The sequence below is a fragment of the Ascaphus truei genome, chromosome 15, assembly GCF_040206685.1.
Source record: "Ascaphus truei isolate aAscTru1 chromosome 15, aAscTru1.hap1, whole genome shotgun sequence".
Classification (NCBI taxonomy): Eukaryota; Metazoa; Chordata; class Amphibia; order Anura; family Ascaphidae; genus Ascaphus; species Ascaphus truei.
Window position 1 is genome coordinate 18,467,787 of NC_134497.1, and position 27,203 is coordinate 18,494,989.

The 27,203-nt window shown below is 57.8% G+C and overlaps 1 protein-coding gene across 15 annotated transcripts in view; it reads left to right on the forward strand.

Annotated features, from left to right (window-relative positions):
- EPB41L1 (erythrocyte membrane protein band 4.1 like 1) overlaps window positions 1-27,203 on the forward strand; it is an 88,022-nt gene that overhangs the window by 27,323 nt on the left and 33,496 nt on the right. For 14 of the 15 annotated variants that reach the window (XM_075571874.1, XM_075571872.1, XM_075571875.1 and 11 more), the window contains exons 2-11: window positions 7,635-7,813; window positions 9,958-10,113; window positions 11,993-12,097; window positions 14,824-14,866; window positions 16,676-16,751; window positions 17,915-18,133; window positions 22,098-22,185; window positions 22,610-22,762; window positions 23,544-23,641; window positions 26,912-27,087. In XM_075571874.1, the coding sequence (XP_075427989.1) occupies window positions 7,649-7,813; window positions 9,958-10,113; window positions 11,993-12,097; window positions 14,824-14,866; window positions 16,676-16,751; window positions 17,915-18,133; window positions 22,098-22,185; window positions 22,610-22,762; window positions 23,544-23,641; window positions 26,912-27,087 (1,279 nt within the window). In that variant the 5' untranslated portion in view covers window positions 7,635-7,648. The remainder of the gene's footprint in view (window positions 1-7,634; window positions 7,814-9,957; window positions 10,114-11,992; window positions 12,098-14,823; window positions 14,867-16,675; window positions 16,752-17,914; window positions 18,134-22,097; window positions 22,186-22,609; window positions 22,763-23,543; window positions 23,642-26,911; window positions 27,088-27,203) is intronic. The other variant, XM_075571869.1, reaches the window with a different exon arrangement.

Consider the following 27,203-nt stretch of genomic DNA (forward strand, 5'->3'; position numbering starts at 1 on the left):
GTGTGTATATGTAATGTAAGGTGACCTGCCTGCAGAGTATCAGGGACAGGCTCAGACAGTCCTGTATGTATATGTAATGTAAGGTGACCTGCCTGCAGAGTATCCGGGACAGGCTCAGACAGTCCTGTGTGTATATGTAATGTAAGGTGACTTGCCTGCAGAGTATCAGGGACAGGCTCAGACAGTCCTGTGTGTATATGTAATGTAAGGTGACCTGCCTGCAGAGTATCCGGGACAGGCTCAGACAGTCCTGTGGTTATATCTAATGTAGGGTATTTTTATTATTATTATTTAAAAAAAAACTATTTTACAAAAACAACCAAATTAGAATATACAATTTTACATCTTATTTACACTCTTTACAGAAAATATTTACACACTTATATCTCATGTAGGATGACCTCTTCCTTCCTCTCTGTGCCACACACACACACACTCTCTCTCTCTCTCTCTCTCTCGCGCGCTCTCTCTGCGCCTCTCGCACTCGCGCTCTCTCTGTGCCTCTCTCACGCGCTTTCTCTGTTACTCTCGCACTCGCGCTCTCTCTGTGCCGCTCTCACGCGCTCTCTCTGTGCCTCTCTCATGCGCTCTCTCTGTGCCTCTCTCACGCGCTCTCTCTGTGCCTCTCACACGCGCTCTCTCTGTGCCGCTCGCGCGCTCTCTCTGTGCCTCTCTCACGCGCTCTCTCTGTGCCGCTCGCGCGCTCTCTCTGTGCCGCTCGCGCGCTCTCTCTGTGCCGCTCGCGCGCTCTCTCACGCGCTCTCTCTGTGCCTCTCTCACGCGCTCTCTCTGTGCCTCTCTCACGCGCTCTCTCTGTGCCTCTCTCACGCGCTCTCTCTGTGCCTCTCTCACGCGCTGTCTCTGTGCCACTCGCGCTCTCTCTGCGCCTCTCACACTCGCACGGGCTCTCTCTGTGCCTCTCACACTGGTGCTCTCTCTCTGTGCCTCTCACACTCGCACGCGCTCTCTCTGTGCCTCTCGCGCTTGCACACTCGCGCTCTCTGTGCCTCACACTCACGCTCTCTCTCTGTGCCTCTCACACTCGCTCTCTCTCTGTGCCTCTCACACTCGCGCTCTCTCTCTGTGCCTCGCACACTCGCGCTCTCTCTCTGTGCCTTTCACACTCGCGCTCTCTCTCTGTGCCTCTCACACTCGCGCTCTCTCTCTGTGCCACTCGCGCTCTCTCTCTGTGCCACTCGCGCTCTCTCTCTCTCTCTCTGTGCCACTCGCGCTCTCTCTCTGTGCCACTCGCGCTCTCTCTCTGTGCCTCTCACACTCGCAGGCGCTCTCTCTGTGCCTCTCACACTCGAACGCGCTCTCTCTGTGCCTCTCACACTCGCAGGCGCTCTCTCTGTGCCTCTCACACTCGCACGCGCTCTCTCTGTGCCTCTCACACTCGCACGCGCTTTCTCTGTGCCTCTCACACTCGTGCTCTCTCTCTGTGCCTTTCACACTCGCGCTCTCTCTCTGTGCCTCTCACACTCGCGCTCTCTCTGTGCCACTCGCGCTCTCTCTCTGTGCCACTCGCGCTCTCTCTCTGTGCCTCTCACACTCGCGCTCTCTCTGTGCCACTCGCGCTCTCTCTCTGTGCCACTCGCGCTCTCTCTCTGTGCCACTCGCGCTCTCTCTCTGTGCCACTCGCGCTCTCTCTCTGTGCCACTCGCGCTCTCTCTCTGTGCCACTCGTGCTCTCTCTCTGTGCCTCTCACACTCGCACGCGCTCTCTCTGTGCCTCTCACACTCGCACGCGCTCTCTCTGTGCCTCTCACACTCGCACGCGCTCTCTCTATGCCTCTCACACTCGCGCTCTCTCTCTGTGCCTCTCACACTCGCGCTCTCTCTCTGTGCCTCTCACACTCGCGCTCTCTCTGTGCCTCTCACACTCGCGCTGTCTCTCTGTGCCTATCACACTCGTGCTCTCTCTCTGTGCCTCTCACACTCGTGCTCTCTCTCTGTGCCTCTCACACTCGCACGTGCTCTCTCTGTGCCTCTCACACTCGCACTCTCTCTCTCTGTGCCTCTCACACTCGCGCTCTCTCTCTGTAGCTCGCACACTCGTGCTCTCTCTCTGTGCCTCTCACACTCGCGCTCTCTCTCTGTGCCTCTCACACTCGCGCTCTCTCTCTGTGCCTCTCACACTCACACGGGCTCTCTCTGTACCTCGCACACTCGTGCTCTCTCTGTGCCTCGCACACTCGCGCTCTCTCTGAGCCTCTCACACTCACGCTCTCTCTGTGCCTCTCACACTCACGTGCTCTCACTGTGCCTCTCACACTCGCGTGCTCTCTCTGTGCCTCTCACACTCGCGCTCTCTCTCTGTGCCTCTCACACTCGCGCTCTCTCTCTGTGCCTCTCACACTCACACGGGCTCTCTCTGTACCTCGCACACTCGTGCTCTCTCTGTGCCTTGCACACTCGCGCTCTCTCTGAGCCTCTCACACTCACGCTCTCTCTCTGTGCCTCTCACACTCACGTGCTCTCACTGTGCCTCTCACACTCGCGCGCTCTCTCTGTGCCTCTCACACTCGCACGCTCTCTCTCTCTGTGCCTCTCACACTCGCGCTCTCTCTGTGCCTCTCTCACGCGCTTTCTCTGTGCCTCTCGCACTCGCGCTCTCTGTGCTGCTCTCATGCGCTCTCTCTGTGCCTCTCTCACGCGCTCTCTCTGTGCCTCTCACACTCGCGCTCTCTCTGTGCCGCTCTCACGCGCTCTCTCTGTGCCGCTTGCACGCTCTCTCTGTGCCGCTCTCACGCGCTCTCTCTGTGCCGCTTGCACGCTCTCTCTGTGCCGCTCTCACGCGCTCTCTCTGTGCCTCTCTCACGCGCTCTCTCTGTGCCTCTCTCACGCGCTCTCTCTGTGCCTCTCTCACGCGCTCTCTCTGTGCCTCTCGCACTCGTGCTCTCTCTGTGCCGCTCTCACGCGCTCTCTCTGTGCCTCTCACGCGCTCTCTCTCGCGCTGTCTCTGTGCCACTCGCGCTCTCTCTGCGCCTCTCACACTCGCACGCGCTCTCTCTGTGCCTCTCACGCGCTCTCTCTCGCGCTGTCTCTGTGCCACTCGCGCTCTCTCTGCGCCTCTCACACTCGCACGCGCTCTCTCTGTGCCTCTCACACTCGCGCTCTCTCTGTGCCTCTCACACTGGCGCTCTCTCTGTGCCTCTCTCACGCGCTCTCTCTGTGCCGCTCTCACGCGCTCTCTCTGTGCCTCTCTCACGCGCTCTCTCTGTGCCTCTCTCACGCGCTCTCTCTGTGCCTCTCTCACGCGCTCTCTCTGTGCCTCTCGCACTCGTGCTCTCTCTGTGCCGCTCTCACGCGCTCTCTCTGTGCCTCTCACGCGCTCTCTCTCGCGCTGTCTCTGTGCCACTCGCGCTCTCTCTGCGCCTCTCACACTCGCACGCGCTCTCTCTGTGCCTCTCACGCGCTCTCTCTCGCGCTGTCTCTGTGCCACTCGCGCTCTCTCTGCGCCTCTCACACTCGCACGCGCTCTCTCTGTGCCTCTCACACTCGCGCTCTCTCTGTGCCTCTCACACTGGCGCTCTCTGTGCCTCTCACACTCGCACGGGCTCTCTCTGTGCCTCTCACACTGGTGCTCTCTCTCTGTGCCTCTCACACTCGCACGCGCTCTCTCTGTGCCTCTCGCGCTTGCACACTCGCGCTCTCTGTGCCTCACACTCACGCTCTCTCTCTGTGCCTCTCACACTCGCGCTCTCTCTGTGCCTCTCACACTCGCGCTCTCTCTCTGTGCCTCGCACACTCGCGCTCTCTCTCTGTGCCTTTCACACTCGCGCTCTCTCTCTGTGCCTCTCACACTCGCGCTCTCTCTCTGTGCCACTCGCGCTCTCTCTCTGTGCCACTCGCGCTCTCTCTCTCTCTCTCTCTGTGCCACTCGCGCTCTCTCTCTGTGCCACTCGCGCTCTCTCTCTGTGCCACTCGCGCTCTCTCTCTGTGCCTCTCACACTCGCAGGCGCTCTCTCTGTGCCTCTCACACTCGCAGGCGCTCTCTCTGTGCCTCTCACACTCGCAGGCGCTCTCTCTGTGCCTCTCACACTCGCACGCGCTCTCTCTGTGCCTCTCACACTCGCGCTTTCTCTGTGCCTCTCACACTCGTGCTCTCTCTCTGTGCCTCTCACACTCGCGCTCTCTCTGTGCCACTCGCGCTCTCTCTCTGTGCCTCTCACACTCGCGCTCTCTCTCTGTGCCTCTCACACTCGCGCTCTCTCTGTGCCACTCGCGCTCTCTCTCTGTGCCACTCGCGCTCTCTCTCTGTGCCACTCGCGCTCTCTCTCTGTGCCACTCGCGCTCTCTCTCTGTGCCACTCGCGCTCTCTCTCTGTGCCACTCGTGCTCTCTCTCTGTGCCTCTCACACTCGCACGCGCTCTCTCTGTGCCTCTCACACTCGCACGCGCTCTCTCTATGCCTCTCACACTCGCGCTCTCTCTCTGTGCCTCTCACACTCGCGCTCTCTCTCTGTGCCTCTCACACTCGCGCTCTCTCTGTGCCTCTCACACTCGCGCTGTCTCTCTGTGCCTCTCACACTCGTGCTCTCTCTCTGTGCCTCTCACACTCGCACGTGCTCTCTCTGTGCCTCACACTCGCGCTCTCTCTCTCTGTGCCTCTCACACTCGCGCTCTCTCTCTGTGCCTCTCACACTCGCGCTCTCTCTCTGTGCCACTCGCGCTCTCTCTCTGTGCCACTCGCGCTCTCTCTCTCTCTCTCTGTGCCACTCGCGCTCTCTCTCTGTGCCACTCGCGCTCTCTCTCTGTGCCACTCGCGCTCTCTCTCTGTGCCTCTCACACTCGCAGGCGCTCTCTCTGTGCCTCTCACACTCGCAGGCGCTCTCTCTGTGCCTCTCACACTCGCAGGCGCTCTCTCTGTGCCTCTCACGCTCGCACGCGCTCTCTCTGTGCCTCTCACACTCGCGCTTTCTCTGTGCCTCTCACACTCGTGCTCTCTCTCTGTGCCTTTCACACTCGCGCTCTCTCTCTGTGCCTCTCACACTCGCGCTCTCTCTGTGCCACTCGCGCTCTCTCTCTGTGCCTCTCACACTCGCGCTCTCTCTGTGCCACTCGCGCTCTCTCTCTGTGCCACTCGCGCTCTCTCTCTGTGCCACTCGCGCTCTCTCTCTGTGCCACTCGCGCTCTCTCTCTGTGCCACTCGCGCTCTCTCTCTGTGCCACTCGTGCTCTCTCTCTGTGCCTCTCACACTCGCACGCGCTCTCTCTGTGCCTCTCACACTCGCACGCGCTCTCTCTATGCCTCTCACACTCGCGCTCTCTCTCTGTGCCTCTCACACTCGCGCTCTCTCTCTGTGCCTCTCACACTCGCGCTCTCTCTGTGCCTCTCACACTCGCGCTGTCTCTCTGTGCCTCTCACACTCGTGCTCTCTCTCTGTGCCTCTCACACTCGCACGTGCTCTCTCTGTGCCTCACACTCGCGCTCTCTCTCTCTGTGCCTCTCACACTTGTGCTCTCTCTCTGTGCCTCTCACACTCGCGCTCTCTCTCTGTGCCTCTCACACTCGCGCTCTCTTTCTGTGCCTCTCACACTCACACGGGCTCTCTCTGTACCTCGCACACTCGCGCTCTCTCTGTGCCTCGCACACTCGCGCTCTCTCTGAGCCTCTCACACTCACGCTCTCTCTCTGTGCCTCTCACACTCACGTGCTCTCACTGTGCCTCTCACACTCGCGCGCTCTCTCTGTGCCTCTCACACTCACGCTCTCTCTCTGTGCCTCTCACACTCGCGTGCTCTCTCTGTGCCTCTCACACTCGCGCGCTCTCTCTGTGCCTCTCACACTCGCACGCTCTCTCTGTGCCTCTCACACTCGCGCTCTCTCTGTGCCTCTCTCACGCGCTTTCTCTGTGCCTCTCGCACTCGCGCTCTCTCTGTGCTGCTCTCACGCGCTCTCTCTGTGCCTCTCTCACGCGCTCTCTCTGTGCCTCTCTCACGCTCTCTCTCTGTGCCTCTCGCACTCGTGCTCTCTCTGTGCCGCTCTCACGCGCTCTCTCTGTGCCTCTCACGCGCTCTCTCTGTGCCTCTCTCACGCGCTCTCTCTGTGCCTCTCTCACGCGCTGTCTCTGTGCCTCTCTCACGCGCTCTCTCTGTGCCTCTCATGCGCTCTCTCTGTGCCGCTCTCACGCGCTCTCTCTGTGCCTCTCTCACGCGCTCTCTCTGTGCCTCTCACGCGCTCTCTCTCGCGCTGTCTCTGTGCCACTCGCGCTCTCTCTGTGCCTCTCACACTCGCACGGGCTCTCTCTGTGCCTCTCACACTGGCGCTCTCTCTCTGTGCCTCTCACACTCGCACGCGCTCTCTCTGTGCCTCTCGCGCTTGCACACTCGCGCTCTCTGTGCCTCTCACACTCACGCTCTCTCTCTGTGCCTCTCACACTCGCGCTCTCTCTGTGCCTCTCACACTCGCGCTCTCTCTCTGTGCCTCGCACACTCGCGCTCTCTCTGTGCCTTTCACACTCGCGCTCTCTCTCTGTGCCTCTCACACTCGCGCTCTCTCTCTGTGCCACTTGCGCTCTCTCTCTGTGCCACTCGCGCTCTCTCTCTGTGCCACTCGCGCTCTCTCTCTGTGCCACTCGCGCTCTCTCGGTGCCTCTCACACTCGCACGCGCTCTCTCTGTGCCTCTCACACTCGCACGCGCTCTCTCTGTGCCTCTCACACTCGCACGCGCTCTCTCTGTGCCTCTCACACTCGCACGCGCTTTCTCTGTGCCTCTCACACTCGCGCTCTCTCTCTGTGCCTTTCACACTCGCGCTCTCTCTCTGTGCCTCTCACACTCGCGCTCTCTCTCTGTGCCACTCGTGCTCTCTCTCTGTGCCACTCGCGATCTCTCTCTGTGCCACTCGCGCTCTCTCTCTGTGGCTCGCACACTCGTGCTCTCTCTCTGTGCCTCTCACACTCGCGCTCTCTCTCTGTGCCTCTCACACTCACACGGGCTCTCTCTGTACCTCTCACACTCGCGCTCTCTCTCTCTGCCTCTCACACTCGCGCCTCGCACACTCGCGCTCTCTCTCTGTGCCTCGCACACTCGCGCTCTCTCTGTGCCTCTCACACTCGCTCTCTCTCTGTGCCTCTCACACTCGCGCTCTCTCTCTGTGCCTCTCACACTCGCGCGCTCTCACTGTGCCTCTCACACTCGCACGCTCTCTCTGTGCCTCTCACACTCGCGCGCTCTCTCTGTGCCTCTCACACTCGCGCGCTCTCTCTGTGCCTCTCACACTCGCGCGCTCTCACTGTGCCTCTCACACTCGCGCGCTCTCTCTGTGCCTCTCACACTCGCGCGCTCTCTCTGTGCCTCTCACACTCGCGCACTCTCTCTGTGCCTCTCACACTCGCGCGCTCTCTCTGTGCCTCTCACACTCGCGCGCTCTCTGTGCCTCTCACACTCACGCGCTCTCACTGTGCCTCTCACACTCGCGCTCTCTCTCTGTGCCACTCGCGCTCTCTCTCTGTGCCACTCGTGCTCTCTCTCTGTGCCTCTCACACTCGCACGCGCTCTCTCTGTGCCTCTCACACTCGCGCTCTCTCTCTGTGCCTCTCACACTCACGCTCTCTCTCTCTCTGTGCCTCTCACACTCGCACGCGCTCTCTCTGTGCCTCTCACACTCGCGCTCTCTGTTTCCCCCATCAGATTAAGCAGACGCCATGACAGAGCCGGACTCGGACCTGCATCCTGCCCGGGAGAGTCCAGCACAGGATGGGGTCCCCAATGCTGCTGTGCTGCCCCCAGACACCCCGCAGCCCCCCGCTAACAGCGTAGGTGCCTGTGACAGGTTGGGGGACAGTGAGGATGTGCGGGGGTACGGGGAGGTAAGGAAGCAGCTCACACCAGCACAATGGTGCCTCGCCCGGCATCTGTACCCCATGTAACCCCAAATCATATAGAAACATAAATAAAAACCGGCGCCTTACAAGTCCAATAGTGTGACTATGGAAGTCCAATTGGTGAAGGAAAGTGTCCCAATAATTAGACCTTTCAGGTCTATGAGTGCCAGATGGTCTGATGTGGCTTCCGCCGGCCGCTCAAGTGATATGTGGAACAAACACAAAGAGAATTATAGTGCAATATGCTAACAAATGTCACTCAGAAACTGACATGCGCGCCAACACAAACACAACATTTAAGACAGACCATACAGACCAAGACACTACCCAACAAACAAGACAAACAATAGCAAGGCTGAAATTAATACAAGCTAATTTAATAAAAGATAAAACAACATAAATGGTAGTTATGCGGATGACCGAGAGACCGCCGGTCCGGATGGTGTAAAACCGGGACCCTACTCACGAGAGTTCAGAAGTAAGTGGGCAAGGAAAGTCGGTCGTGAATTGGAAGTTTCTCCTTCTGGTCACACTATGGAGCGTTTCTTGTAAACCCTCCTGTAGTTCCCCGCGTCTCTGGGGCGGACGCTCCGTCACTGGGGGGCGGACCTTGTGGTTGAGTACTCCTTCCGTCTCGCGCGAGGTCCGCCCCCCAGTGACGGAGCGTCCGCCCCAGAGACGCGGGGAACTACAGGAGGGTTTACAAGAAACGCTCCATAGTGTGACCAGAAGGAGAAACTTCCAATTCACGACCGACTTTCCTTGCCCACTTACTTCTGAACTCTCGTGAGTAGGGTCCCGGTTTTACACCATCCGGACCGGCGGTCTCTCGGTCATCCGCTTAACTATCATTTATGTTGTTTTATCTTTTATTAAATTAGCTTGTATTAATTTCAGCCTTGCTATTGTTTGTCTTGTTTGTTGGGTAGTGTCTTGGTCTGTATGGTCTGTCTTAAATGTTGTGTTTGTGTTGGCGCGCATGTCAGTTTCTGAGTGACATTTGTTAGCATATTGCACTATAATTCTCTTTGTGTTTATTCCACATATCACTTGAGCGGCCGGCGGAAGCCACATCAGACCATCTGGCACTCATAGACCTGAAAGGTCTAATTATTGGGACACTTTCCTTCACCAATTGGACTTCCATAGTCACACTATTGGACTTGTAAGGCGCCGGTTTTTCTTTCTGTTTATATCCTGTCATCTGATTTGTATGAATCAGTATTTCTCCGGGCAGCCTAGCCCACCAATAGGGGGTATTCCTATAGAGGTATATTATTCATTATTATCATTTGTAATTTCTAGCGCTGATTATACACCGTCTTTTTTTCTCCCCAAATCATATAGAGCCTATATAAGGGGAGATCCTACAGTGCATGCTGGTCCCTGCACTCCTGGTGTATAATGTGTTATACCGCAGTGCATGCTGGTCCCTGTAGTCCTGGTGTATAATGTTATACCGCAGTGCATGCTGGTCCCTGCACTCCTGGTATATAATTTGTTATACCGCAGTGCATGCTGGTCCCTGTAGTCCTGGTATATAATGTGTTATACCGCAGTGCATGCTGGTCCCTGCACTCCTGGTATATAATTTGTTATACCGCAGTGCATGCTGGTCCCTGTAGTCCTGGTATATAATGTGTTATACCGCAGTGCATGCTGGTCCCTGTAGTTCTGGTATATAATGTGTTATACCGCAGTGCATGCTGGTCCCTGTAGTCCTGGTGTATAATGTTATACCGCAGTGCATGCTGGTCCCTGTAGTCCTGGTATATAATTTGTTATACCGCAGTGCATGCTGGTCCCTGTAGTTCTGGTATATAATGTGTTATACCGCAGTGCATGCTGGTCCCTGTAGTCCTGGTATATAATTTGTTATACCGCAGTGCATGCTGGTCCCTGTAGTCCTGGTATATAATTTGTTATACCGCAGTGCATGCTGGCCCCTGTAGTTCTGGTATATAATGTGTTATACCGCAGTGCATGCTGGTCCCTGTAGTTCTGGTATATAATGTGTTATACCGCAGTGCATGCTGGTCCCTGTAGTCCTGGTGTCTAATGGATTACATGGCAGTGCATGCTGGTCCCTGGGTCGGCACCTCTCTAACGTGTCCCCTCTGACCCCACAGGGCGAGGAGCGAGAGTCACGAGACACAGATGGGGCGTCTGAGAGAACCACACCAACACACACCCAACGCTCACCTCAAAAAACACCCCGAAATTCCAAGAGCGCCCTCTGCAGGGTGACCCTACTCGACTCCTCACACTACGAGTGTGAGGTGGAGGTGAGAGGCGCAGGGGACGGGGCTGACACACTCTCACCGAGAGGATACTCTCACCATCTCACCGAGAGGATACTCTCACCATCTCACCGAGAGGATACTCTCACCATCTCACCGAGAGGATACTCTCACCATCTCACCGAGAGGATACTCTCACACTCACCCCGAGAGGATACTCTCACACTCTCACCGAGAGGATACTCTCACCATCTCACCGAGAGGATACTCTCACCATCTCACCGAGAGGATACTCTCACCATCTCACCGAGAGGATACTCTCACACTCACCCCGAGAGGATACTCTCACACTCTCACCGAGAGGATACTCTCACCATCTCACCGAGAGGATACTCTCACCATCTCACCGAGAGGATACTCTCACCATCTCACCGAGAGGATACTCTCACCATCTCACCGAGAGGATACTCTCACACTCACCCCGAGAGGATACTCTCACACTCTCACCGAGAGGATACTCTCACACTCACCCCGAGAGGATACTCTCACACTCTCACCGAGAGGATACTCTCAAATTCACTGAGAGGATACATACACACACTCACTGAGAAGATACACTCTGTGATGCCCACACCACGTTGCAGTCTCTTTTGTCCCAATTTAAGGCTGAAAACACTGTTTATAGTTTAACTGCAGGGGTTTTATTTACAGGGATTAAATCATACAACAGGCCCACTGTCCCTTTAAGTCCAAACAAAACATAAAAATAACACCTATTCCCTTTAGGGAAAGGTAACCACACCGTAGCTTTCGCCCTCACTAGTTGGATGGCCAGCTAAGCTGGTTCCCACCCCTAAAACATGCCCTGATATACGCAACAATCTACACAGTCTTTGCATACCTGCAATAAAGGTTTTTTTGCTTCTGTTTGCAAGTCCTTTGGAGCAGACGTCTCTGCTTGAGCACGGTCTCTCCTCCTTTCTTCCTAAGGGAACTCAGCCCCACGTTGAGCCCAGAGAAACTCCACTGTAGGTCCTCTGTACCAGCTTCCGCAGCTGGGGAGCACTTCTATCTCCCCCTTCTCTGGGGAAACCAGTCTCTCAGCATAGCAGCTTTCAGTCTGTTTTTTTAAACCCCTTCCTTGTTCACTCAGGGCAGGCTGATTAACTCCATTAGTAAGCAGCTGCTGCTGGCTTCTCTTTGACGAATTAACTCTCTATGGACTGAAAAGCACACTTCCTGCACTGTTCCAGCCTCTAGAGGACAGTGATGGTATCACAACACACACGTTTACACTCATTGAGAGGATACACACACGTACACATACACACTCACTGAGAGGATACGCACACATGTACACACTAACTGAGAGGATACGTACACACTCACTGAGAGGATACACACTCACTGAGAGGATACACACACACGTACACACTCGCTGAGAGGATACACACACGTACACAGTCACTAAGAGGATACACACACACACTCACTGAGAGGATACACACACATGCTCAGACACACACATGTACACACTCACTGAGAATACACACTCACTGAGAGGATACAAACACACACACACACACACTCACTGAGAAGATACAAACACACGCTCAGACAAACACACACAAACACGTACGCTCACTGAGAGGATACACATTCACATGTGCTCAGTGACGCACACGTATGGATATACATGCTCAGACACACCCACACATGTACACACTCACTGGGAGGATATACACACAAGCACTCAGATACACACCTGTACATACTTATTAACTGAGAGGAATGTGCTGACAGACACACGCACAGTGAGAAACACACATACACTGACACATTTACACAAGACTCAGACACAAGCGCACACCTTTATAAACACACACACACTTTCTCCTCATTTGTCCTCTCTCCTGTGTGACAGAAACACGCGCGGGGACAGGTCCTGTTTGACACGGTATGTGCGCACCTCAACCTGCTGGAGAAGGATTACTTCGGTCTGACATTCTGTGACACGGACAGCCAGAAGGTGAGTGTCCCGCTCCCACCCCGGAGGCGGCCTCACTAATGTCCCGCTCCCACCCCGGAGGCGGCCGCACTAATGTCAGGATCCCACCCCAGAGGCGGCCGCACTAATGTCCCGCTCCCACCCCGGAGGCGGCCGCACTAATGTCAGGCTCTCACCCCGGAGGCGGCCGCACTAATGTCCCGCTCCCACCCCAGAGGCGGCCGCACTAATGTCAGGCTCCCACCCCAGAGGCGGCCGCACTAATGTCAGGCTCCCACCCCGGAGGCGGCCGCACTAATGTCCCGCTCCCACCCCGGAGGCGGCCACACTAATGTCCCGCTCCCACCCCGGAGGCGGCCGCACTAATGTCCCGCTCCCACCCCGGAGGCGGCCGCACTAATGTCCCGCTCCCACCCCGGAGGCGGCCGCACTAATGTCCCGCTCCCACCCCGGAGGCGGCCGCACTAATGTCCCGCTCCCACCCCGGAGGCGGCCGCACTAATGTCCCGCTCCCACCCCGGAGGCGGCCGCACTAATGTCCCGCTCCCACCCCGGAGGCGGCCGCACTAATGTCAGGCTCCCACCCCGGAGGCGGCCGCACTAATGTCCCGCTCCCACCCCGGAGGCGGCCGCACTAATGTCCCGCTCCCACCCCGGAGGCGGCCGCGCTAATGTCCCGCTCCCACCCCGGAGGCGGCCGCGCTAATGTCCCGCTCCTGCCCCGGAGGCGGCCGCGCTAATGTCCCGCTCCTGCCCCGGAGGCGGCTGCGCTAATGTCCCGCTCCCGCCCCGGAGGCGGCCGCACTAATGTCCCGCTCCCACCCCGGAGGCGGCCGCGCTAATGTCCCGCTCCCACCCCGGAGGCGGCCGCACTAATGTCCCGCTCCCACCCCGGAGGCGGCCGCGCTAATGTCCCGCTCCCGCCCCGGAGGCGGCCGCCCTAATGTCTCGCTCCCACCCCGGAGGCGGCCGCGCTAATGTCAGGCTCCCACCCCGGAGGCGGCCGCCCTAATGTCTCGCTCCCACCCCGGAGGCGGCCGCGCTAATGTCCCGCTCCCACCCCGGAGCTGGCTGCACTAATGTCCCGCTCCCGCCCCGGAGGCGGCCGCGCTAATGTCCCGCTCCCACCCCGGAGGCGGCCACCCGAATGTCCCGCTCCCACCCCGGAGGCGGCCGCACTAATGTCCCGCTCCCACCCCGGAGGATGCCGCCCTAATGTCCGCTCCCACCCTGGAGGCGGCCGCACTAATGTCAGGCTCCCACCCCGGAGGGGGCCGCACTAATGTCTCGCTCCCACCCCGGAGGCGGCCGCACTAATGTCCCGCTCCCACCCCGGAGGCGGACGCCCTAATGTCCCGCTCCCACCCTGGAGGCGGCCGCGCTAATGTCAGGCTCCCACCCCGGAGGCGGCCGCGCTAATGTCCCGCTCCCACCCCGGAGGCGGCCGCGCTAATGTCCCGCTCCCACCCCGGAGGCGGCCGTACTAATGTCAGGCTCCCACCCCGGAGGCGGCCGCACTAATGTCCCGCTCCCACCCCGGAGGCGGCCGCACTAATGTCCCGCTCCCACCCCGGAGGCGGCCGCACTAATGTCAGGCTCCCACCCCGGAGGCGGCCGCACTAATGTCCCGCTCCCACCCCGGAGGCGGCCGCACTAATGTCCCGCTCCCACCCCGGAGGTGGCCGCACTAATGTCCTGCTCCCAACCCGGAGGCGGCCGCACTAATGTCCCGCTCCCACCCCGGAGGCGGCCGCGCTAATGTCCCGCTCCCACCCCGGAGGCGGCCGCGCTAATGTCCCGCTCCCACCCCGGAGGCGGCCGCGCTAATGTCCCGCTCCCACCCCGGAGGCGGCCGCACTAATGTCCCGCTCCCACCCCGGAGGCGGCCGCACTAATGTCCCGCTCCCAACCCGGAGGCGGCCGCGCTAATGTCCCGCTCCCACCCCGGAGGCGGCCGCACTAATGTCCCGCTCCCACCCCGGAGGCGGCCGCACTAATGTCAGGCTCCCACCCCGGAGGCGGCCGCACTAATGTCCCGCTCCCACCCCGGAGGCGGCCGCACTAATGTCCCGCTCCCACCCCGGAGGTGGCCGCACTAATGTCCTGCTCCCAACCCGGAGGCGGCCGCACTAATGTCCCGCTCCCACCCCGGAGGCGGCCGCGCTAATGTCCCGCTCCCACCCCGGAGGCGGCCGCGCTAATGTCCCGCTCCCACCCCGGAGGCGGCCGCGCTAATGTCCCGCTCCCACCCCGGAGGCGGCCGCACTAATGTCCCGCTCCCACCCCGGAGGCGGCCGCACTAATGTCCCGCTCCCAACCCGGAGGCGGCCGCGCTAATGTCCCGCTCCCACCCCGGAGGCGGCCGCACTAATGTCCCGCTCCCACCCCGGAGGCGGCCGCACTAATGTCAGGCTCCCACCCCGGAGGCGGCCGCACTAATGTCAGGCTCCCACCCTGGAGGCGGCCGCACTAATGTCAGGGTCCCACCCCGGAGGCGGCCGCACTAATGTCCCGCTCCCACCCCGGAGGCGGCCGCACTAATGTCCCGCTCCCACCCCGGAGGCGGCCGCACTAATGTCCCGCTCCCACCCCGGAGGCGGCCGCACTAATGTCCCGCTCCCACCCCGGAGGCGGCCGCGCTAATGTCAGGCTCCCACCCCGGAGGCGGCCGCGCCAATGTCAGGCTCCCACCCCGGAGGTGGCTGCACTAGTAGAACTATATACTGACTTTGCTCCTCTTGTTACAGAACTGGTTGGACCCCTCCAAGGACATAAAAAAACAAACCAGAAGTGAGTGCAGCATCTGGGCCGAATTTACTAAGTTGTGCTAAAATATAACACATCTTATGGCTCCTCCCCCCCTCTCTCACTGTCTCTCCCTCACTCCCACTCTCACTCCCTCACTCCCACTCTCTCACTGTCTCTCCCTCACTCCCGCTCTCTCATTGTCTCTCCCTCCCTCTCTCGCTCACTGTCTCTCCCTCCCTCCGTCTCTCTCGCTCGCTGTCTCTCCCTCTCTCTCGCTCGCTCACTGTCTCTCCCTCCCTCTCTCTCCCCCTCTATCTCTCCCTGTCTCTCCTTCCCTCTCTCACTGTCTCTTCCTCCCTCTCTCTCTGTGTGTCTCTTCCACCCTCTCTCTCTCTCTCCCTCCCTCTCTCACTGCCTCTCTCTCCCTCCCTCTCTCTCTCTCACTGTCTCTCCATCCTTCTCTCTCTCACAGTCTCTTCCTCTCTCACTCCGTCTCCCACTGTCTCTCTCTCCCTCTCTCACTGTCTCTACCCCCTCTCTCACTCTCTTCCTTCCTCTCTCTCACTGTCTGTCCCTCCCTCTCTGTCACTGTCTCTCCCTCCCTCTCTGTCACTGTCTCTCCCCCTCCCTCTCTGTCACTGTCTCTCCCTCCCTCTCTGTCACTGTCTCTCCCTCCCTCTCAGTCACTGTCTCTCCCTCCCTCTCTGTCACTGTCTCTCCCTCCCTCTCTGTCACTGTCTCTCCCTCCCTTTCTCACTGTCTCTCCATCCTTCTCACTCTCACTGTCTCTCCCTCTCTCTCACTGTCTCCATCCTTCTCTCTCATTGTCTCTCACTCCCTCTCCCACTGTCTCTCTCTGTCTCTCCCTCCCTCCCTCTCTCTTTCTCACTCTCCCTCTCTCTTCCTCACTGTCTCTCCATCCTTCTCACTCTCACTGTCTCTCCCCCTCTCTCACTGTCTCCCTCTCTCTCTCACTCCCTCTCCCACTGCCTCTCTCTGTCTCCCCCTCCCTCTCTTTAACTCTCTTCCTTCCTCTCTCTCACTCTCTTCCTTCCTCTCTCTCACTGTCTCTCCCTCCCTCTCTTTCTCACTGTCTCTCCATCCTTCTTTCACTCTCGCTATCTCTCCCTCCATCTCTCTCACTGTCTCTCCATCCTTCTCTCTCATTGTCTCTCCCTCTCTCTGTCTCTCACTCCCTCTCCCACTGTTTCTCTCTGTCTCTCCCTCCCTCTCTTTCACTCTCTTCCTTCCTCTCTCACACTGTCTCTCTCACTCTCTCTCACTGTCTCTCCATCCTTCTCTCTCATTGTCTCTCCCTCTCTCTGTCTCTCACTCCCTCTCCCACTGTTTCTCTCTGTCTCTCCCTCCCTCTCTCTCACTCTCTTCCTTCCTCTCTCACACTGTCTCTCTCACTCTCTCTCACTGTCTCTCCATCCTTCTCTCTCATTGTCTCTCCCTCTCTCTGTCTCTCACTCCCTCTCCCACTGTTTCTCTCTGTCTCTCCCTCCCTCTCTCTCACTCTCTTCCTTCCTCTCTCACACTGTCTCTCTCACTCTCTCTCACTGTCTCTCACTGTCTCTCCATCCTTCTCTCTCATTGTCTCTCCCTCTCTCTGTCTCTCACTCCCTCTCCCACTGTTTCTCTCTGTCTCTCCCTCCCTCTCTCTCACTCTCTTCCTTCCTCTCTCACACTGTCTCTCTCACTCTCTCTCAATCCTTCTCTCTCATTGTCTCTCCCTCTCTCTGTCTCTCACTCCCTCTCCCACTGTTTCTCTCTGTCTCTCCCTCCCTCTCTCTCACTCTCTTCCTTCCTCTCTCACACTGTCTCTCTCACTCTCTCTCCCTCCCTCAGGTGGTCCGTGGACTTTTGGTTTCACAGTAAAGTTTTATCCCCCAGACCCAGCGCAACTCACAGAGGATATTACAAGGTGTGTATGTGTGTGTGTACCTCTATATGTCAGTACGTGCGCATGTGTGTGTGCGCATGTGTGTGTACCTGTATATGTCTGTACGTGCGCATGTGTGTACCTGTATATGTCTGTACGTGCGCCTGTGTATGTGTGTGTGTACCTGTATATGTCTGTACGTGCGTGTGCGCATGTGTGTGTACCTGTATATGTCTGTACGTGCGCATGTGTGTACCTGTATATGTCTGTACGTGCGCCTGTGTATGTGTGTGTGTACCTGTATATGTCTGTACGTGCGTGTGCGCATGTGTGTGTACCTGTATATGTCTGTACGTGCGCATGTGTGTGTACCTGTATATTTCTGTACGTGCGCCTGTGTATGTGTGTGTGTACCTCTATATGTCAGTACGTGCGCGTGCGCATGTGTGTGTGCGCATGTGTGTGTACCTGTATATGTCTGTACATGCGCATCTGTGTGTACCTGTATATTTCTGTACGTGCGCCTGTGTATGTGTGTGTGTACCTCTATATGTCAGTACGTGCGCGTGCGCATGTGTGTGTGCGCATGTGTGTGTACCTGTATATGTCTGTACGTGCGCATGTGTGTGTACCTGTATATTTCTGTACGTGCGCCTGTGTATGTGTGTGTGTACCTGTATATGTCAGTACATGCGCGTGCGCATGTGTGTGTGCACATGTGTGTGTGTGTACCTGTATATTTCTGTACGTGCGCCTGTGTATGTGTGTGTGTACCTGTATATGTCTGTACGTGCGCCTGTGTATGTGTGTGTGTGTGTACCTGTATATGTCTGTATGTGCGCCTGTGTATGCGCCTGCGCGTGTGTGTGTACATGCCTGTCTATACGCGTCTGCGCCTGTGTCTACGTGCCTGTCTGTACGTGCCTGCGCCTGTCTCTACGTGCCTGTCTGTACGTGCCTGCGCCTGTCTGTACGTGCCTGCGCCTGTCTGTACGTGCCTGCGCCTGTCTGTACGTGCCTGCGCCTGTCTGTACGTGCCTGCGCCTGTCTGTACGTGCCTGCGCCTGTCTGTACGTGCCTGCGCCTGTCTGTACGTGCCTGCGCCTGTCTCTACGTGCCTGTGCCTGTCTCTACGTGCCTGCGCCTGTCTCTGCGTGCCTGCGCCTGTCATTACGTGTGTTGTTTAAACCCGCCTCTCCCCGCAGGTATTACCTGTGCCTGCAGCTGCGCGCTGACATCATCAGTGGGCGCCTGCCCTGCTCCTTTGTCACGCATGCCCTGCTGGGGTCGTACACGGTGCAGGCGGAGCTGGGAGACTGTGACCCTGAAGAGCATCATGGGAATTACGTGAGCGAACTGCGCTTCTCCCCCAACCAGACGCGCGAGCTGGAGGAGCGAGTGGTGGAGCTGCACAAGACGTACAGGTACTGGACGCGCGTGCGTGTGTGAGTGACAGGAGGACGCGTGCGTGCGTGTGTGACAGGAGGACGCGCGCGCGCGCATGTGTGCGTGTGTGACAGGAGGACGCGCGCGTGCGTGTGTGTATGACAGGAGGACGCGCGCATGTGTGCGTGTGTGAGTGACAGGAGGACGCGTGCGTGGGTGACAGGAGGACGCGCGCGCGCATGTGTGACAGGAGGACGCGCGCGTGCGTGTGTGTGTGACAGGAGGACGCGTGCGTGCGTGTGTGACAGGAGGACGCGCGCGCATGTGTGCGTGTGTGACAGGAGGATGCGCGCGTGCGTGTGTGTGTGACAGGAGGACGCGCGCATGTGTGCGTGTGTGAGTGACAGGAGGACGCGTGCGTGCGTGTGTGACAGGAGGACGCGCTTGCGCGTGCGTATGTGTGCGTGTGTGACAGGAGGATGCGCGCGTGTGTGTGTGTGACAGGAGGACGCGCGCGCGCGTGCGTATGTGTGCGTGTGTGACAGGAGGACGCGCGCGTGCGTGTGTGTGTGACAGGAGGACGCGCGCATGTGTGCGTGTGTGAGTGACAGGAGGACGCGTGCGTGCGTGTGTGACAGGAGGACGCGCGCACGCGTGCGTATGTGTGCGTGTGTGACAGGAGGATGCGCGCGTGTGTGTGTGTGTGTGACAGGAGGACGCGCGCATGTGTGCGTGTGTGAGTGACAGGAGGACGCGTGCGTGTGTGAGTGACAGGAGGACGCGTGCGTGTGTGACAGGAGGACGCGTGAGTATGTGTGCGTGTGTGACAGGAGGACGCGCGCGTGCGTGTGTGTGTGACAGGAGGACGTGCGCGCGCGTGTGTGTGTGTGACAGGAGGACGCGTGCGTGTGTGAGTGACAGGAGGACGCGTGCGTGTGTGACAGGAGGACGCGTGCGTATGTGTGCGTGTGTGACAGGAGGATGCGCGCGTGTGTGTGTGTGACAGGAGAACGCGCGCGCGCGTACGTATGTGTGCGTGTGTGACAGGAGGACGCGCGCGTGTGGGTGTGTGACAGGAGGACGCGTGCATGTGTGCGTGTGTGAGTGACAGGAGGACGCGTGCGTGTGTGAGTGACAGGAGGACGCGTGCGTGTGTGACAGGAGGACGCGTGCGTATGTGTGCGTGTGTGACAGGAGGACGCGCGCGTGCGTGTGTGTGTGACAGGAGGAATTGCGCGCGCGTGTGTGTGTGTGACAGGAGGACATGCATGTGTGACATTGTCTCTGTCTCTCACAGGGGTGTGTGTGTGTGTGACACTGTGTGTGTGTGTGTGACACTGTCTCTGTCTCTCACAGGGGGATGTGTATGTGACACTGTCTCTCTGTCTCTCACGGGGATGTGTGTGTGTGTTTGTGACACTGTGTGTGTGTGTGTGACACTGTGTCTCTGTCTTTCACAGGGGTGTGTGTGTGTGTGTGTGTGTGTGTGTGACACTGTCTCTCTGTCTCTCACGGGGATGTGTGTGTGTGTGTGTGACACTGTGTCTCTGTCTCTCACAGGGGGATGTGTGTGTGCGTGTGTGCGTGTGTGTGTGTGACACTGTCTCTCTGTCTCTCACGGGGATGTGTGTGTGTGTGTGTGACACTGTGTCTCTGTCTCTCACAGGGGGATGTGTGTGTGCGTGTGTGCGTGTGTGTGTGTGACACTGTCTCTGTCTCTCACAGGGGGATGTGTGTGTGTGTGACACTGTGTCTCTGTCTCTCACAGGGGGATGTGTGTGTGTGACACTGTCTCTCTGTCTCTCACAGGGAGATGTGTGTGTGTGTGTGTGTGTGTGTGTGTGTGTGTGTGACACTGTGTCTCTGTCTCTCACAGGGGTGTGTGCGTGACACTGTGTGTTTGTGTGTGTGTTACACTGTCTCTCTGTCTCTCACAGGGGGGTGTATGTGTGTGTGTGTGTGTGTGTGTGACACGGTGTGTGTGTGTGTGTGTGACTGTGTCTCTGTCTCTCACAGAGGGGTGTGTGTGTGTGTGTGTGTGTGTGTGTGACACTGTCTCTCTGTCTCTCACAGGGGTGTGTGTGTGTGTGTGTGTGTGTGTGTGTGTGTGTGTGTGTGTGTGTGTGTGTGTGTGTGTGTGTGTGACACGGTGTGTGTGTGTGTGTGTGTGTGTGTGTGACTGTGTCTCTGTCTCTCACAGAGGGGTGTGTGTGTGTGTGTGTGTGTGTGTGTGTGTGTGTGTGTGTGTGTGTGTGACACTGTCTGTCTCTCACAGAGATGTGTGTGTGACACTGTGTCTCTGTCTCTCACAGGGGGAGGTGTGTGTGTGTGTGACACTGTGTCTCTGTCTCTCACAGGGGGATGTGTGTGTGTGTGACACTGTGTCTCTGTCTCTCACAAGGGGGTGTGTGTGTGACACTGTGTCTCTGTCTCTCACAGGGAGATGTGTGTGTGTGCGTGTGTGACACTGTCTCTCTGTCTCTCACAAGGGGGTGTGTGTGTGACACTGTGTCTCTGTCTCTCACAGGGGGATGTGTGTGTGTGTGTGTGACACTGTCTCTCTGTCTCTCACAGGGGGATTTGTGTGTGTGACACTGTGTCTCTGTCTCTCACAGGGGGATGTGTGTGACACTGTCTCTCTGTCTCTCACAGGGGGATGTGTGTGTGTGTGACACTGTGTCTGTCTCTCACAGGGCGATGTGTGTGTGTGTGTGTGTGTGTGTGTGTGTGACACTGCCTCTCTGTCTCTCACAGGGGGATGTGTGTGTGTGTGACACTGTGTCTCTGTCTCTCACAGGGGGATGTATGTGTGTGTGTGCGCGTGTGTGTGTGACACTGTGTCTCTGTCTCTCACAGGGGGATGTGTGTCTGTGTGTCTGTGTGTGTGCTTGTGACACTGTGTCTCTGTCTCTCACAAGGGGATGTGTGTGTGTGTGTGCGCGTGACACTGTGTCTCTGTCTCTCACAGGGGGATGTGTGCGTGTGTGTGTGTGTGTGTGTGTGTGTGTGTGTGTGTGTGTGTGTGTGTGTGACACTGTGTCTGTCTCTCACAGGGGGATGTGTGTGTGTGACACTGTCTCAGTCTCTCACAGGGGGAAGTGTGTGTGTGTGTGTGACACTGTGTCTGTCTCTCACAGGGGTATATGTGTGTGTGTGTGTGTGTGTGTGTGACACTGTGTCTGTCTCTCACAAGGGGATGTGTGTGTGTGTGTGTGTGTGTGTGACACTGTGTCTGTCTCTCACAGGGGGATGTGTGTGTGTGTGACACTGTGTCTTTCTCTCACAGGGGGATGTGTGTGTGTGTGTGTGTGTGTGTGTGTGTGTGTGTGTGTGTGACACTGTGTCTGTCTCTCACAGGGGGATGTGTGTGTGTGTGTGTGTGTGTGTGTGTGTGTGACACTGTGTCTCTCACAGGGGGATATATGTGTGTGTGACACTGTGTCTGTCTCTCACAGGGGGATGTGTGGGTGTGTGTGTGTGTGTGACACTGTCTGCCTCTCACAGGGGGATGTGTGTGTGTGACACTGTGTCTCAGTCTCTCACAGGGGGAAGTGTGTGTGTGTGTGTGTGTGTGTGTGTGTGTGTGTGACACTGTGTCTGTCTCTCACAGGGGGATGTGTGTGTGTGTGTGTGTGTGACACTGTGTCTGTCTCTCACAGGGGGATGTGTGTGTGACACTGTGTCTGTCTCTCACAGGGGGATATGTGTGTGTGTGTGTGTGACACTGTGTCTTTCTCTCACAGGGGGATGTGTGTGTGTGTGTGTGACACTGTGTCTGTCTCTCACAGGGGGATGTGTGTGTGTGTGTGTCACTGTGTCTCTCACAGGGGGATATGTGTGTGTGTGACACTGTGTCTGTCTCTCACAGGGGGATGTGTGTGTGTGTGTGTGTGTGTGTGTGTGTGTGTGTGTGTGTGTGTGTGTGTGTGTGTGTGTGTGTGTGTGACACTGTGTCTCTCACAGGGGGATGTGTGTGTGTGTGACACTGTCTGTCTCTCACAGGGGGATGACTCCCGCTGAAGCCGAAATACATTTCCTAGAAAACGCCAAGAAACTGTCAATGTATGGGGTGGACCTTCATCATGCCAAGGTATTGGGGGGAGGGGGAGAAGTAAGGGGGGAGAGGAATAATAATAGAAGAGTCCCCTTGCTCCCCTCTGCCACTGTCACCCCCCCTGCTCCCTACAACCCCACTGCGCTCCCACCCCTGTGCCCCGCCGCCCCCCCCCCCCTGCTCCGTGACACCCCTGCACCCTGATGCCCCCCCATTCCCTGCTCCCTGATTCCCCCCCCATTCTTTGTTCCCTGCCGCCCCCCATTCCCTGCAACCCCCATCCCCTGCCAGCGCCCATTCCTTGCTCCCTGCTGCCCCCCCGATGCACCTCATTCCCTGCTGCCCCCACCCCATCCCCTGCTCCCCTCTGCCCTGCGCCCAATGCCCTGTGTCCCGACGCGCTCCCCCCCGACGCCCTCCCCCATGCGCCCCTGACGCTCAACCCGCCTCTTACCCGCAGGACTCCGAGGGCATCGACATCATGCTGGGGGTTTGTGCCAACGGGCTGCTCATATACAGAGACCGACTCCGGATCAACCGCTTCGCCTGGCCCAAAATCCTAAAGATTTCCTACAAGCGGAGCAACTTCTACATCAAGATCCGGCCGGGGGAGGTAAGCGGGGGGGGGCTGGGGGGCAACTGTGAGGGAAGAGGGCGCAAGAGGGAGGTGAGGAAGGGGGAGGGCAAGAGTGGAGAGAACAAGGTACCCCTGTGTATAGTATGGGTATTACTGACCGGTACCCCTGTGTATAGTATGGGTATTACTGACCGGTACCCCTGTGTATAGTATGGGTATTACTGACCGGTACACCTGTGTATAGTGTGAGTATTACTGACCGGTACCCCTGTGTATAGTATGGGTATTACTGACCAGTACCCCTGTGTTTAGTGTGAGTATTACTGACCGGTACCCCTGTGTATAGTGTGAGTATTGCTGACCGGTACCCCTGTGTATAGTGTGAGTATTGCTGACCGGTACCCCTGTGTATAGTGTGAGTATTGCTGACCGGTACCCCTATGTATAGTGTGAGTATTGCTGACCGGTACCTGTGTGTATTATCTGAGTAATACTGACCGGTACCCCTGTGTATAGTGTGAGTATTGCTGACCGGTACCCCTGTATATAGTGTGAGTATTGCTGACCGGTACCCCTATGTATAGTGTGAGTATTGCTGACTGGTACCCGTGTGTATTATCTGAGTATTACTGACCGGTACCCCTGTGTTTAGTGTGAGTATTACTGACTGGTACCCGTGTGTATTATCTGAGTATTAATGACCGGTACCCCTGTGTATAGTGTGAGTATTGCTGACCGGTACCCCTATTTATAGTGTGAGTATTGCTGACTGGTACCTGTGTGTATTATCTGAGTATTACTGCCCCCTGTGTTTCAGTACGAGCAGTTTGAGAGTACCATCGGATTTAAGTTGCCCAATCACCGATCGGCGAAGCGTCTGTGGAAAGTGTGCATAGAAAATCACACGTTCTTCAGGTGAGCGCAGAGGGTGCTGTGCGGAGCAGTGACATCATTGTGTGTCTGCGGTGGGGGGGTCTGCAGTGTGACAGAGGTGTAGAATGTGCACAGGCGGAGGCATCAGTACAGGAGTAGCAGAGAGTTGTAGGGCACTGATATAGCTGTGTGTACAGGAACAGCAGAGGACGGCAGAGCTGAGTGTACAGGAACAGCAGAAGGTGGCAGAGCTCTGTGTACAGGAACCGCAGAAACTGGCAGAGCTCTGTGTACAGGAACAGCAGAAACTGGCAGAGCTGTGAGTACAGGAACAGCAGAGGATGGCAGAGCTGTGAGTACAGGAACAGCAGAGGCTGGCAGAGCTGTGAGTACAGGAACAGCAGAGAATGGCAGAGCTGTGTGTACAGGAACAGCAGAGAATGGCAAAGCTGTGCGTGCAGGAACAGCAGAGAATGGCAGAGCTGTGCGTGCAGGAACAGCAGAGGTAGGCAGAGCTGTGAGTACAGGAACAGCAGAGGATGGCAGAGCTGTGAGTACAGGAACAGCAGAGGCTGGCAGAGCTGTGAGAACAGGAACAGCAGAGGATGGCAGAGCTGTGAGTACAGGAACAGCAGAGGCTGGCAGAGCTGTGTGTACAGGAACAGCAGAGAATGGCAAAGCTGTGCGTGCAGGAACAGCAGAGAATGGCAGAGCTGTGCGTGCAGGAACAGCAGAGGCTGGCAGAGCTGTGAGTACAGGAACAGCAGAGAGAGGCAGAGCTGTGAGTACAGGAACAGCAGAGGCTGGCAGAGCTGTGAGAACAGGAACAGCAGAGGTAGGCAGAGCTGTGCGTGCAGGAACAGCAGAGGCTGGCAGAGCTGTGAGTACAGGAACAGCAGAGGGAGGCAGAGCTGTGAGTACAGGAACAGCAGAGGCTGGCAGAGCTGTGAGAACAGGAACAGCAGAGGAAGGCAGAGCTGTGCGTGCAGGAACAGCAGAGGCTGGCAGAGCTGTGAGTACAGGAACAGCAGAGGCTGGCAGAGCTGTCCGTGCAGGAACAGCAGAGGAAGGCAGAGCTGTGCGTGCAGGAACAGCAGAGGCTGGCAGAGCTGTGAGTACAGGAACAGCAGAGGCTGGCAGAGCTGTCCGTGCAGGAACAGCAGAGGAGGCAGAGCTGTGCGTGCAGGAATAGCAGAGGCTGGCAGAGCTGTGAGTACAGGAACAGCAGAGGAAGGCAGAGCTGTGCGTGCAGGAACAGCAGAGGCTGGCAGAGCTGTGAGTACAGGAACAGCAGAGGCTGGCAGAGCTGTCCATGCAGGAACAGCAGAGGAAGGCAGAGCTGTGCATGCAGGAACAGCAGAGGCTGGCAGAGCTGTGAGAACAGGAACAGCAGAGGCTGGCAGAGCTGTGAGTACAGGAACAGCAGAGGTTGGCAGAGCTGTGAGTACAGGAACAGCAGAGGCTGGCAGAGCTGTGGGCACAGGAACAGCAGAGGAAGGCAGAGCTGTGAGTGCAGGAACAGTAGAGGAAAGCAGAGCTGTGCGTGCAGGAACAGCAGAGTCAGGCAGAGCTGTGAGTACAGGAACAGCAGAGGCTGGCAGAGCTGTGCGTGCAGGAACAGCAGAGGCTGGCAGAGCTGTGGGCACAGGAACAGCAGAGGAAGGCAGAGCTGTGAGTGCAGGAACAGTAGAGGAAGGCAGAGCTGTGCGTGCAGGAACAGCAGAGGCTGGCAGAGCTGTGCGTGCAGGAACAGCAGAGTCAGGCAGAGCTGTGCATGCAGGAACAGCAGAGGAAGGCAGAGCTGTGCGTACAGGAACAGCAGAGGTTGGCAGAGCTGTGCGTCCAGGAACAGCAGAGGCTGGCAGAGCTGTGGGCGCAGGAACAGCAGAGTCAGGCAGAGCTGTGAGTACAGGAACAGCAGAGAAAAGCAGAGCTGTGCGTGCAGGAACAGCAGAGTCAGGCAGAGCTGTGAGTACAGGAACAGCAGAGGCTGGCAGAGCTGTCCGTGCAGGAACAGCAGAGGAAGGCAGAGCTGTGCATGCAGGAACAGCAGAGGCTGGCAGAGCTGTGAGAACAGGAACAGCAGAGGTTGGCAGAGCTGTGAGTACAGGAACAGCAGAGGCTGGCAGAGCTGTGGGCACAGGAACAGCAGAGGAAGGCAGAGCTGTGAGTGCAGGAACAATAGAGGAAAGCAGAGCTGTGCGTGCAGGAACAGCAGAGTCAGGCAGAGCTGTGAGTACAGGAACAGCAGAGGAAAGCAGAGCTGTGCGTGCAGGAACAGCAGAGGCTGGCAGAGCTGTGGGCACAGGAACAGCAGAGGAAGGCAGAGCTGTGAGTGCAGGAACAGTAGAGGAAGGCAGAGCTGTGCGTGCAGGAACAGCAGAGGCTGGCAGAGCTGTGCGTGCAGGAACAGCAGAGTCAGGCAGAGCTGTGCATGCAGGAACAGCAGAGGAAGGCAGAGCTGTGCGTACAGGAACAGCAGAGGTTGGCAGAGCTGTGCGTCCAGGAACAGCAGAGGCTGGCAGAGCTGTGGGCGCAGGAACAGCAGAGTCAGGCAGAGCTGTGGGCACAGGAACAGCAGAGAAAAGCAGAGCTGTGCGTGCAGGAACAGCAGAGTCAGGCAGAGCTGTGAGTACAGGAACAGCAGAGGAAAGCAGAGCTGTGCGTGCAGGAACAGCAGAGTCAGGCAGAGCTGTGCGTGCAGGAACAGCAGAGGAAGGCAGAGCTGTGCGTGCAGGAACAGCAGAGTCAGGCAGAGCTGTGGGCACTGGAACAGCAGAGGGAGGCACCGCAGAGGTGGGCAGAGCTGTGGGCACAGGAACAGCAGAGGAAGGCAGAGCTGTGGGCACAGGAACAATAGAGGACGGCAGAGCTGTGGGCGCAGGAACAGCAGAGGAGGGAAAAGCTGAGGGCACAGGAACAGCAGAGGGTGGCAAAGCAGAGGGAGGCAGAGCTGTGTGCACAGGAACAGCAGAGGAAGGCAGAGCTGTGCGTGCAGGAACAGCAGAGTGAGGCAGAGCTGTGGGCACAGGAACAGCAGAGGGAGGCACCGCAGAGGTGGGCAGAGCTGTGGGCACAGGAACAGCAGAGGACGGCAGAGCTGTGGGCACAGGAACAGCAGAGGACGGCAGAGCTGTGGGCGCAGGAACAGCAGAGGAGGGAAAAGCTGAGGGCACAGGAACAGCAGAGGGTGGCAAAGCAGAGGGAGGCAGAGCTGTGTGCACAGGAACAGCAGAGTCAGACAAAGCTGTGGGCACTGTTACCATACAGAGGCAAGGCCTGATTTTAACCCTTCCCCGCCCGCACCCTCAGACTCGTCTCCCCGGAGCCAGCACCCAAAGGCTTCCTGGTAATGGGCTCGAAGTTCCGGTACAGCGGGCGCACACAGGCGCAGACGCAACGGGCCAGCTCCCTCATCGACCGGCCGGGCCCCAGCTTCAAGCGCACGGCCAGCAAACGGTACACGCTGTCGCACAGCCTCGAAGGAGGTACGCAGAGGGGGCGGGGGGGGGGGGGGGGTTCTTATACGGGGGCTTCCTTTGTAATGAGGGCTTGTGAGAGAATTACAGCCTTGTGTATATGTTTTTTATTATAAAGAGCTAAC